Raw genomic sequence first — 12362 nt, 5'->3', positions numbered from 1 at the left:
ATGTCTAAAAAATTAAAATTAAACAAATAAAAAATGCTTCTAAATACTAATATTTTGATGAATTTTATTGTCTTACAAATGAAATTTGACACTGCAAACAATAAAATATGTTTCTAAAATGATATAATCTAAATAATCGTATAAATAAATTAAAACAATATATATATATAATAAAACTTAAAATTAAAATATTAATTAATTAAACATCGATTTAGGTTTTTTTTTTTTGAATAATTTTCACTTTGTTTATAAAACGAACAGTGTCCAAAATCTTTCCTAATTTATTACATATACGCCGGCCGATAATTTGTGCTGTCATCGTCGAAAGTATTATTTTTTAGCCCGTTTAAAATGAGCTTCACAGTGATTTTTATTTATAAAAAAAAATAAAAAAATTTGTGACGAATTGGGCCCACGAAAATCATGTTTGAGTTATTGAATTTGTTGTTACGATTGATTATAATATTAAATGAAAATATGTAGGCCGGCCAGACAGAGGTTATAGTATATTGATCAAATCAAATCTAAGAAAACATCAAGCTTTTGATTGACAGTTAGTTTTAAACATTCCATTTAATCCTTTAACGCCGTTAAAAGCTCCGTTTGCTCAGAAGATATGGGGCCCCTCGATTAATAAATGATGATGATTCAGTGTCAGTAGTGAATATACAGACAGAGTGGCCACCAAAAAAGTTGACGGAAGGGTAAAAAGTTACTTGAAATTATGTCTTCTTGTGGATAAATATTTAATCAAAACGATTTTTTTTTATATCATAATCATGCTTGTAAGTATTATCATGACAATAGTAATAATAATGAAAAAGGGTGAGTTTTATTATGTGATTGGTTGGTTAATCATTTATTATATCAATGATTGCAATGTTATCATATCTTGAAATTAATATATGCAGCATTTGTTCGATCATGGGATAAAAGTAAATTGCCAATTTCGTATCAATATTTTAAAAGTTAAATTAAATAAAACACAATTTATGTGAATGTGAAACAGTATGGCCACTTCCAGAAGCTTTTAATCCCTCTAATCATCGTACAATATACCCTACTCTGCCAAATGATTTTGAATCTATGGACTCTCTGCTCCTTAGATATTTTAAAGTTTAAAGAAACTACTTAATATAAATCCTTGATATTTATTTTAAACAAATTTCTCCAACCCAAATCGGCTCCTAACTCCAACTGGAAAAGATAGATGAAAAAGAATAAATTATTCCAAAGTGAATAAGAGAAACTGGAATTTCCCACTTTCAGGATTACCCACTTAACCAAATACATCGAGGATAAATTTTTATACTGCGTAGATTCCTACCTATTATGTGCATGATATGAAACTTTACATGCGAATGGATAGCTTGGTTTAATGAGAAGAAAAGTGTTATATTGTCCACTAAAGAAAGCAATGCTTTCTTTAGTCCTTTGCCCTCTCCCCTCTCTGCTTAGACAGCGACTGGTTATGGGGGTGAAGACTCGAATAAGAGATTCAATTTTAGTGAAAAAAGTTGAGGGCCCTCTGCATTTACTCACCCCATGGATTAAAATTATGTGGTGAAGGCTAGGGAAACTCAAAAAAGATTCAATTTTGATAAAATTCTAAGCTACCCTTCGCGATAGAGGTCCTTTTTTTGGAATTATGCATAGAGATACTTACTTGTATGTACATGTAAATATAGAGGGAGGAAGAAAGAACTCTTGAGAGAGAGAAAGCTGTCAAATGGAGAGCTGTAATGTATTGATGTAGCAGGGGGCAGGGCTAGTCTCAGAGCCTTGGCAGATGGTCTTTTAACGTTTTCTTCTTTAAATAATTCTCCATTCTCTTTCACAGATAAGAGAAATGCATCTCTCTCCATTTAACATGCAGTACTCCTTTCTTTGTCTTTCTCTCACACACACCCAAGGACCGTGTGGCAGAACGATGTGATTGAACATTGCATCAAGCCATGGCCACTGCTCTTTCTTTCCTTTGTCACATTTTTCAACAATCTTTACTAGGAGTAATTATATTCCTCTCCATCCCTCTTTCTTTGCTCCAACTTGGTCAATCATCGCACTGAAACTGGTATTGTAGCTTTCACGTTTTAAACTCCGGACGGCCCATTTTGGTGTCCTCCTCCTCCGGTCAGGTGAACTTGGATAAAGAGCTCGAGTCATTCATGGTAGTGATTATGATGGCTAATTTGTGGAAAGAATTCGTGTTCGTTAGATTTTTGGTGATGTGCTTGAGCTTCGCTCTTGTGGTCTGCGATGATGGTAAGAGTCTGCGCTGGGCCCTTTTTAATTCCTGGGTAATCTTTCTTGGCTTATTGAAGTATTTGAAATTGGAGTTTTGTGGTTTATTTACTCGAATATTGCTGTGCAAATTTCACCGTGTTTGGTTTTTAATATTTGTTTCGGGGACGTGCTACGCTTCCATAATCTTCTACTCGTCCACTTATTTCTTGTCATAATAAGATTACCTCTTCTTGACAAGTTTCATTCAAGCTCTCAACTTCAAGCTGTTCCTTGAGCTAGAAAATATATATCCATAGCTTCATCGAGGTATGCACGTTTTTCTCAAAGATTATTGATTTTACCTGGAACAGGGGCTACTTTGCTGGAGGTGAAGAAGTCATTTAGGGACGTGGACAATGTGCTTTATGACTGGACAGATTCTCCATCTTCGGACTACTGTGTCTGGAGAGGGATTACGTGTGATAATGTCACCTTCAACGTGGTTGCACTGTAAGTTTTTCCACTTTTGGTACTTTTTCACTATTTTCCTTGTTTTAGTAAATCAGGGATCTGTCCTCTATTCATTTTGCGCCTACGTGAAGTAATTTTTGGCTGTGATCTTGGTTTTCTTCGATTTGTCCTTTATTCCAATTTGTGTTCATATTTCCATATGCAGTAATCTCTCCGGTTTAAACCTTGATGGAGAAATTTCGCCTGCCATAGGGCAGCTTAGAAGCTTGATGTCCATGTAATTAACATAATTTATTACGTTTTCATTTAATTTTGAACTTTCCTTGAAAATTGCAAAAATTTCTGTTACTGTTGCATGTATTTTTAATCAGTGATTTAAGAGGAAATATGATCTCTGGACAAATCCCAGACGAGATTGGGGACTGTACAGCTTTGAGAAGCTTGTAAGTTTGTATGACTTTGTAGTTTTTAAGGCCACAGATATGGGAAATGTGGTTCGGTATTTCTTTATTTGTGCAATAATATATGGGCTAATTTTCATCCTCTCCAGAGACTTATCGTTTAACGAGCTCTATGGAGATATCCCCTTCTCAATTTCGAAGCTAAAGCAACTTGAGAACTTGTAAGTTAATTTGAAGTGCAGTTTACTACCTTCATTTAATTTCTTTCTGCTCTTGTTTTGTAGATAGTTTTTACGACAGTACTGTTATGTTTTATGGAGTCATTCTATGTTAACTGTGCTTGACAGGATTTTGAAGAACAATAAGTTGATTGGTCCGCTACCTTCAACACTGTCTCAGATTCCGAACTTGAAAATTTTGTGAGTGCGGCAGTTATGTTCAATTGATTTTTATATGTTACGTTCGTTAATGATGGGGGTTTGAGAACTCGAGTTCTTTCAAATGGATAGGGATTTGGCTCAGAATAAGCTGAGTGGGGAAATACCAAGACTGATATATTGGAATGAAGTTTTGCAGTATCTGTGAGTTAGTTTTATTTACATGAAACTAGCCAGTCATTGAATAAAATGTTATTCTTAGATAAATTCTCACTTTCATTGTAGGGGTTTGCGGGGAAATAATTTGCAAGGTACACTGTCCCCCGATATGTGTCAGCTAACCGGTTTGTGGTACTTGTAAGTTTCCAAATCTCTGTCGTAGTCTCTTGAAGTTTCAAATTTATGTTTTCGCATCACTGTCAAACTAAGACTTAGTCATCTGGTATATGCAGTGATGTGAGAAATAACAGCTTGAGTGGAACAATTCCTGATACCGTAGGCAATTGCACTGCCTTCCAAGTTCTGTCAGTACCGAGACTAGCTCATAAATTGAATCAAAAAGTGTGTGATACTATTGTCTGAAGCATTAAAAATGTGTTATTAATAATAGGGATTTGTCATATAATAATTTCACGGGTGAGATTCCTTTCAACATTGGATTTCTCCAAGTTGCTACCTTGTAAGTGCCCTTCTGTTCTTTTCATATCAGGTGTCTATATGTATAGCTGTGATACAAAATTCAATTTTGATGCATACTAGGTCTTTGCAAGGCAATCGGTTTTCTGGGCAGATTCCATCAGTCATAGGCTTGATGCAAGCACTTGCAGTGTTGTAAGTGGTTTTTCTGTTAGTAACCTTGAGTTTACGAAAATGACTTTCCTATGTTTAATTTCATTTTTTTATGGCTGTCTTCTTTGCACTCCCTTCATACCAGAGATCTTAGCTGCAATTTGTTGAGTGGAACAATCCCACCAATTTTAGGAAATTTAACTTACACTGAGAAACTGTAAGTACCACAACTTTTTTCATCCCAATCATTGCCGTAAAAAGTGAAAGCAAGATGTATCATTATCTGTTAGGATATTATCATTCTCAGTTTTAAGATCTTACATTGAGGTTTACTTTTGCCATTTTCCCTTGTAGATATCTTCACGGAAACAAGCTAACTGGGTCCGTTCCTGCCGAGCTTGGAAATATGACAAAGCTTCACTATCTGTATGCTAGTCTTAGTCCTTCTTCAACTAACATCTGAACAATCAATTTCACATTTATTATATTGAAGAAATTATGTATTGGTTTATAAAGAGCACTTCTAACGCTATTCACTGTATTTTTTATCAGGGAATTGAACAATAATTTCCTCACTGGGGGCATCCCACCAGAACTTGGGAAGCTCACTGATTTATTTGACTTGTAATCTTTTTTGTTTACTTGTCTTTCTCATGCTGCTCTCTGTGGAACTGCAAAGTCATGTTGATTTACATGTCGCAGAAATGTAGCCAACAACCTCCTAGAGGGGTCGATCCCAGATAATCTTAGCTCTTGTACAAATCTGAATAGCCTGTGAGCTTTTAATGATGTCCTATATTTTTTTCTGTTTAATTTCTTTCTGGGTTATCATCCACTTTATGATTTGATAACAGCAATGTGCACGAGAACAAGTTGAGTGGAACCATTCCTCCAGAACTTGAAAGGCTTGAAAGCATGACCTATCTGTGAGCTCCTCCACTTCGATTACAAAAAAAAAATTGTCATCTAAGTCTGCTTTATATTCTCCTGTTCACATGCCTTCAGCTGAGTATACATTCTGTTGAATCCGTTCCCTCAGGAATCTATCCTCGAATAATCTCAAGGGTCCAATTCCAGTTGAGTTGTCACGCATAGGGAATTTAGACACTTTGTAAGTGATAGGCTGTTATATTGAATAATCAGTACTATTATACCATATTGTTACACATGTTTAATACCCTGTTCACCCTGTTGAAGCAGAGACCTTTCAAATAACATGATCAGTGGTTATATGCCTTCCTCTCTAGGTGACTTGGAACATCTCTTGAAACTGTGAGTTATCAAATGTGCGGATTTTGTTTTGTAAATTTCTTATCTTATCTTATCTTATCTTATTTTCATTAGCTATTTGACAGGAATTTAAGCAATAATGGTTTGACTGGAGCCATTCCTGCTGAGTTTGGTAACCTGAGAAGCGTAGTGGACATGTATGGAAACTAGCTTTATGATCTGGATGCTTGATTTATTTTTCTTTCTCGAAGAAATTTGCATGACATGGATTTGTGTTCTTTTTCTTGCAGAGATCTTTCTAATAACCATCTTTCAGGTTCAATACCTCAAGAACTTGGGCAGCTTCAAAATCTGTTTTTGCTGTAAGAACTATACGCATATACACACACATGAAGCGTGACGTTTTTTTCTCTTGATGATAATGTTGTACTTGTAACGCAGGAAGCTTGGGAACAACAATATATCAGGGGATGTAATGACGCTGGCTAATTGTCTCAGCCTTACTGTGCTGTAGGTTCACCTTCAAACTATTTTGTTGTCGTTTTCTAAGTCTAATTCTATTGAGTCTATACAGGAATGTATCGTACAATCACCTTGCTGGATATATACCAACAGGCAATAATTTCTCAAGATTTACACCCGACAGGTGTGCTTTCCTATGATTCTCTACTCGAATACACAGACAAAATAAACTTGTTGAAATTTTCAGCAATGTATTTTATTCCGTACTTAATCTGCCTTTTTTGGCCCACTTTTCAATGTAACTTTCTTTCCCTGTTAGCTTCCTAGGAAATCCAGGTCTTTGTGGGTACTGGCTTGGTTCTGGTTGCCACGTGGCTCATCCCGCTGAGCGAGGTCTGTATGGAAATAGTGCCTTATTTAAATATAAATTTGCATGGGTAATTACTTGCATCTGGTGACCGTGTTTTTCTGTGTTAAAACTCAGTCACAATATCAAAAGCTGCTATATTTGGAATCTCTCTGGGTGCTTTGGTCATCCTTCTTATGATCTTAGTTGCGGCTTGCCGACCACACAATCCAAAACCATTTTTTGATGGGCCTTTTGACAAACCAGGTGCCAATGAGCTCATGTTATTATTTTTACATAGGGTTCTTTGGTTTTTGAAAATGTTTCTAACTTCTCATTGTTTCATGTTTTCGATTGACAGTAAGTTACTCGACTCCAAAGCTTGTAATCCTCCACATGAACATGGCTCTTCATGTATACGAGGATATTATGAGGATGACAGAGAACTTGAATGAGAAATTTATAATCGGTTATGGTGCGTCGAGCACCGTGTATAAATGTGTTCTCAAGAACTGCAAGCCTGTGGCTATCAAGAAACTCTATTCGCACCCTCACTGCCTGAAAGAATTTGAGACCGAACTCGAGACTGTTGGGAGCATTAAACATCGTAACCTAGTTGGTCTCCAAGGATATTCCCTTTCTCCGTTGGGAAATCTTCTGTTTTACGATTATATGGAAAATGGAAGTCTTTGGGACCTTCTACATGGTGAGTACGATTTTGTTCGGTGTGGTGATTGAATTACATCTGACGTTATGTGAAATTCCAATTTCCAGGAAATAAGAGGAAGAAAAAGCTCGACTGGGACACGCGTCTTCGTATAGCCATGGGAGCTGCGCAAGGGCTGACGTATCTACACCACGATTGTAGCCCTCGAATAATCCATCGAGACGTGAAGTCGTCCAACATTTTATTGGACAAGGATTACGAGGCCCATCTCACGGACTTCGGCATAGCCAAGAGCTTATGCACAATCAAAACCCACACTTCTACTTACATAATGGGAACCATTGGTTACATTGACCCTGAATATGCCCGTACTTCCCGGCTCACTGAGAAATCGGATGTATATAGCTATGGAATCGTGCTGCTGGAGCTTCTTACAGGGAGGAAAGCTGTGGATAACGAATCCAATCTCCATTACCTGGTATATTTTATTATTTGATAGCATCATTTGACGGAGTAAAGGAGTGATCGATGAGAGTTAAATTCTTTCCTTTCCGTTGCAGATTTTAACAAAAGCGGCCAACAATGCGGTTATGGATACGGTTGATCCGGAAATTCTAGAAACCTGTAAAGACCTGGGACAAGTCAAGAAAGTGTTCCAGCTAGCTCTTTTGTGCAGCAAGAAACAGCCATCAGACAGGCCAACCATGCACGAGGTTGTTCGAGTGCTAGGAACCATGGTGCCTACCCCGGAAGCTAAATTTATCCCCTCCGAGTCGACAAAAGTCCACCAGTGTTACAAGGACGAGTATGCAAATCTGAAAACGCCGACTCCACACTTGCTGAACTGCTCATCCACGAGCACCTCAGACGCCCAACTCTTTCTTAAATTTGGAGAAGTAATATCTCAGAATAGCGTCTGAATTAATTATCAACGAGTAAAACAAATTGTATATAAAAAAAAAGAATCATGTGGCAGATTTGAAAAAGCATTGCAAATGGGACCAAATGCGTGGTGTTATTCTGTACGTATGCAAGAATTTCCTGTGGGTCTTGATAACTTCAGATTTGGCTTCTTGTTCTGTGCGTGAACATGTTTAGATTTGCTTGGAAGTATATTTATCAGACCAGAATGGACTTGCAATTTGGGGTAGGGGGTCATAGTTTGATAATCCAGCAATCCATTACTGTCAATGTTAAGATTTGTCATTATTATTAGGTAATGGATTTGAGTTTTTAGAAGCAGCAATAGATATTGTGTTGCAGATCAGCCAAAGAAATGATCTCAAATGATATCTGTTATGTGATCAACCCCCCTTCCAAGAGGTATCAGCCACAGCCACGGTGCTTTCATTTGAAGAGTCGAACAACAATCACAAAACCATACCTTCAAGAATAAATGCTCTGATTTTGTTCGTTAACATTTCAAAATCTTTCGTCAGGTTTATTTGATTATTTCCATGTATTCACGGGTATCGAAAACGTATATTATTCACCAAAAATCTGTAAACTACCGTATTAGAACTTCTTTTAGACAATGAAAACACACACACAGAGCAACAAATCATGTCCTTTATCTTACATCCCGCTTTGCCAAAAGGCGCGACTTACCTCATAATGAGCATTGGTCCGGAAAGTTGAAAGTAGAAAACTCCTATCAGAGCCAAAACCCATCATAGATTTGACCAAAAAAAATTGAATTCTTGAAGGTCCGGTCAGTGAAATGTACACATGCAGAGTGGAATCTCATGCTTCGAGAATGAAAGAAAAGAATAATAACCTTTCTCTGTGTAATGAATATACCAAGTATACAAGATGAATGTCGCTTGCTATCTGCTCCGAAGAACCATAAAGATGGGAGGAGAAATCTCGCAACAAAGAAATGAAACCTCAAAGCACTGAAATATCATCTCTACCAGCATGAGTATGCATTCAAAATCAATATGGATTACTAGAAAATAACCATTAACTGTTTAAGGTATCTCTATCTACTCAATGGTTCTAACTGGATCTCCATTCTATTGGAAGAATGTGATTCCTTGTCTGTCGCCACCCGACTTGTGCTCAAGAGATCAGTATCTTCCTCATCTACATTTTCCATCACAAAACTGCTTCTTCCAAATATACTTTCCCGCCTTCTCTTCATCTCACGATACTCCAAATACATTACAGTTAAGGCACCTATCAAGAACCAAACTATCAGTGCCCAGCTTAGGCCATGAACATTTTCATCTCCATACCTCTCCCCTAAATGTTTCATTCCGCTAATAAGAGCAGCAATTCCAACAAGTATCGCACATCTGCCAATTATAAAATGAGCATACTCCCAAATCTCTCGCTTTGAAGATATCTCCTCACCACTAGCTGGCTTCTTAGGTCTCACGTAAGCATTCACAGGTTGTGCTACCGCTAGCAATATAGCCAACATTCCAAACTTAACGTGCAATGAATCGAAAGTTAGACCCCGGAGCTCAGCAACAGCAAACAGAAAACCAAGGAAAATTATTGCTAATCCAGAGTACTGCAGGTAAACATGAATCTGAAACCAACCATCACCCTTTACATGCTTCAAGTACCTAGCTGCCAGAATTCCACCAGGAAGCAAAATACCCCAGGCCAGGAACATCATGAAGCCATGTACGGCTAGAACAGGCCGCAAGTCCTCCTCAGCCTCCGCAGAGCCATGCATAAGCAGCACACTCATTGGTCTCTTGCTCGTGGAAAAATGCATATTTCTCACACTTAAATCATCTGACCATTGGGTTCCCATAGCCCAGATAACTTTTAGAGGAGTCGAAGGATCGATAATGTTGTTGCATTCTTTTCTTTCATTCCGATCGCACAAAGGATTAAAAGATCGAGTGAACTCCAGGGTGATAATACCATTTTCGGATTTGCATCTCACATGTGTCAAATTCTCGTTCGTTGGATGCACACTTGAAGCTTCCCTTCCATTGATCCAATAGGTATTCACCCTTCCTTTGCCACTTCCATCAACCCAGCCCACATAAGTATAGCTGTTTACCATTCCACGACCAAAACCAATTGCTAGATAGCCACTTTTTCTCTCACCTCTAGCTGCAATAGATATTGAGTTCTCTGACAATGTCCAGAAAAACATGACTTGCTGATCATCCAAAGAAACACTACTACTGTACATATCTGGTAAACCTCCATCGACCACTTGAACTTTCCAGCCCATCTTTGGTGTGAAAAGAGACTGGTAGTAAACAAGATCAGGCGTGTTGCGATCAGGTGACCAAGTCAATTCAGTAGGACTGGCTTGAACTCCTTCAGCTTCTGGTCCACCGAAATATATAACCTCGGACATGTTTCTTGAAGTCGCGTTACCACCGATAGGATCAGAAGTGATATATAACGCCACATCATGTCCAGCCTGTATTGAAAATTTCACAGGCACTCCCCTCTCCACTCTCAGAAGAGGACTTTCTTTCTTGTTAATATAAAGAACTTTAGAAGGATTCGGAGGATTTGGGTAATGCAAGGCTGGGCCTGTTGCTACAACAAGTGGCTCCTTTTTATTTGCGATGACAAGATCTTGATCCTCCTTCTCTTCAGCATCCAAAGGTCCCAAGCATTCGTTTATATTCTCAGATAGGTTGAACCTCAAGTGACCATAACTCCCACCATGATTTTGCGGAAGAAAGTACGGGCGTAAACTATCAGGTGGCTTAATTGGTCCTATTGCCCATATAACATTCATCTTCTCATTGGGATCAACCTGCAGATCATATTTGTGATCGGTGGACTTCAATGGTCTCCTATATCTAATAAACGACACTCCATCCTTCCTATGCCCATAAATCAACATTGTATTATTCATCTGTCCGGGATCATTAGCTTCATACATAGCATCTGGACAAACCCCCTGAACATTCCCATCATCATTTGACATACATTCACTATACTGCGTTATATAATAATCATCAGCAAATGGCATTCCATCCCCCTTAAATCCTGTGACTGCTACATCACCACCAACCATAAAAGAACCCGAAGCATTGGGGTTCGCCCACCCAAAAGCCATATAATCCTGTATTTTAATTGCAGCCTCCAACCCAATATCAACAGCATCCTCCCCTTCCTTATAACTCCACCTAATCCTATAATTATCAGACAACACTCTACAATTCTCAAACATGGTTGGTTGCTCATCATATGATAGATTTGAGCTTTCCTTTACAGAGTAATTACTCAACACTACATGTCCAAAATCTGAAGCTGTGGGGATATCCCAAACAGCAAGAACTTTAACCTGATCCCAAGAAACGTTTTTCCGCAAACTAACAATAAAGGTATTGTTTTTGTAAGTCTGATTCAATATTGAATCAGAAACGAGAAAACCCTTGGTGAGATTCTGGAGATCATCCCCTAAAGCTCCCCACCAGTGGACGTCGGATCCGGATAGCATATCAAATTGTGAAACTCTAAAAGAACAATCATCAATAAGGGATACTACACCGCGCAGCTGGTGTTGTACCATGGTGAATTGGGATGTGAAGTTGAGAAGGGAAGTGTTGGTCCGGGGGCAATCCGAGCCCGGATCCGAGTATGAGAAATGCATAAAAAACCAAAAAAGGAGGAGTCTTGATGGGGCCATGGAGAGAGATCCAGAGAAACGGACTTGGGCAAGCAAATGCATATGGGATCGAATATATTATGTATGTTTATATATCTGCAAATAAATAGAGATGAAAGAATGCTAAGTGATCACACATAAAACTGTGCGTGTAGAATAGATAAAGGGGTAAACAGGCAACAGAAGGAGAAATACAAACCTGCGGAGTGATTTTGATTTGAGTTTGAGAGTTGACGACGAAGGAGAGGGGAGAGAGGCCTACGCGGGGTGGGAGAGGGTTTTCTAATTCTTTATTTGGTTTTAAGGTTCCAAAATATAAAGTGTGTATGGAATATTTTATTTAATTAAGTGAAAATTTTGGATTATAAAAACAATAAAATTATTTTTAGTAATAAATTTATATTTTTTTACTTATAAATTTTAAGGCTTTTTTTATAGGAGTGTCAAAATGCGACACGACCCAACACAAAAAAAATCAGGTTCGGGTTGGGGTTTTTCGGGTTCGGGTTGGGTTCGAGTTGGGTTGATTCGGGTTAGTGCCATGTTAGGCGGGTTTCGGGTTAGATCGGGTTGGGTCGCGGGTTGACCCGCGAACTTTTTTTTGAAAATATTACCTATATTTTTATATATTGTATGCTTGAACAAAATTTATTGTATATTTATATGATAAATTTTCATCATTTAACATTTATTTTGCATATTTTTATTTTTTTAACAATTTTTTATTTAATTTAGTAAATATACTTTTAATTTTCTACGATTAAACTTTCAAATTTAAATCGGAAATTTTGTTATT

At 37.8% G+C, this 12362-nt stretch overlaps 2 protein-coding genes across 3 annotated transcripts; one reads left to right on the top strand and one right to left on the bottom strand.

Annotated features, from left to right (window-relative positions):
- Positions 1–1692: 1692 nt before the first annotated feature.
- On the top strand, positions 1693–8908 carry LOC142545132 (LRR receptor-like serine/threonine-protein kinase ERECTA). 2 transcript variants are annotated; one of them, XM_075652121.1, is made up of 27 exons: positions 1693–2265; positions 2598–2736; positions 2903–2974; positions 3069–3140; positions 3248–3319; positions 3446–3517; positions 3608–3679; positions 3761–3832; positions 3928–3999; positions 4086–4154; positions 4235–4306; positions 4410–4481; positions 4619–4690; positions 4817–4888; positions 4967–5038; positions 5119–5190; positions 5304–5375; positions 5462–5536; positions 5620–5691; positions 5785–5856; positions 5936–6004; positions 6069–6140; positions 6276–6349; positions 6441–6569; positions 6664–7008; positions 7077–7447; positions 7530–8908. In XM_075652121.1, the coding sequence occupies exons 1-27, from the start codon at positions 2169–2171 to the stop codon at positions 7887–7889; spliced, it is 2952 nt and encodes a 983-aa protein (XP_075508236.1). In that variant the 5' UTR covers positions 1693–2168; the 3' UTR covers positions 7890–8908. The 2 variants fall into 2 exon arrangements, with proteins under 2 accessions (XP_075508236.1, XP_075508237.1); XM_075652122.1 differs by having other exon boundaries at positions 1694–2265; positions 5465–5536.
- On the bottom strand, positions 8727–11879 carry LOC142545133 (cytochrome b561, DM13 and DOMON domain-containing protein At5g54830). Its single transcript, XM_075652123.1, has 2 exons — positions 11766–11879; positions 8727–11662 (listed from the first exon to the last, which is right to left on the bottom strand). The coding sequence occupies exon 2, from the start codon at positions 11627–11629 to the stop codon at positions 8951–8953; it is 2679 nt and encodes an 892-aa protein (XP_075508238.1). The 5' UTR covers positions 11630–11662; positions 11766–11879; the 3' UTR covers positions 8727–8950.
- Between the last annotated feature and the right edge of the window lie 483 nt (positions 11880–12362).

Source organism: Primulina tabacum, chromosome 5, assembly GCF_025594145.1.
Source record: "Primulina tabacum isolate GXHZ01 chromosome 5, ASM2559414v2, whole genome shotgun sequence".
NCBI lineage: Eukaryota > Viridiplantae > Streptophyta > Magnoliopsida > Lamiales > Gesneriaceae > Primulina > Primulina tabacum.
This window is presented reverse-complemented; position numbering and strand designations above follow the sequence as displayed.

Bases quoted from the DNA above. Each gene is read 5' to 3' on its own strand.
- LOC142545133 (XM_075652123.1), bottom strand. From the start codon at position 11,629: ATGCATTTGCTTGCCCAAGTCCGTTTCTCTGGATCTCTCTCCATGGCC.
- LOC142545132 (XM_075652121.1), top strand. From the start codon at position 2,169: ATGGTAGTGATTATGATGGCTAATTTGTGGAAAGAATTCGTGTTCGTT. The intron at 2,975-3,068 runs GTAATTAACATA...ATTTTTAATCAG, and splicing joins CTTAGAAGCTTGATGTCCAT to TGATTTAAGAGGAAATATGA. The intron at 5,537-5,619 runs GTGAGTTATCAA...GCTATTTGACAG, and splicing joins TTGGAACATCTCTTGAAACT to GAATTTAAGCAATAATGGTT.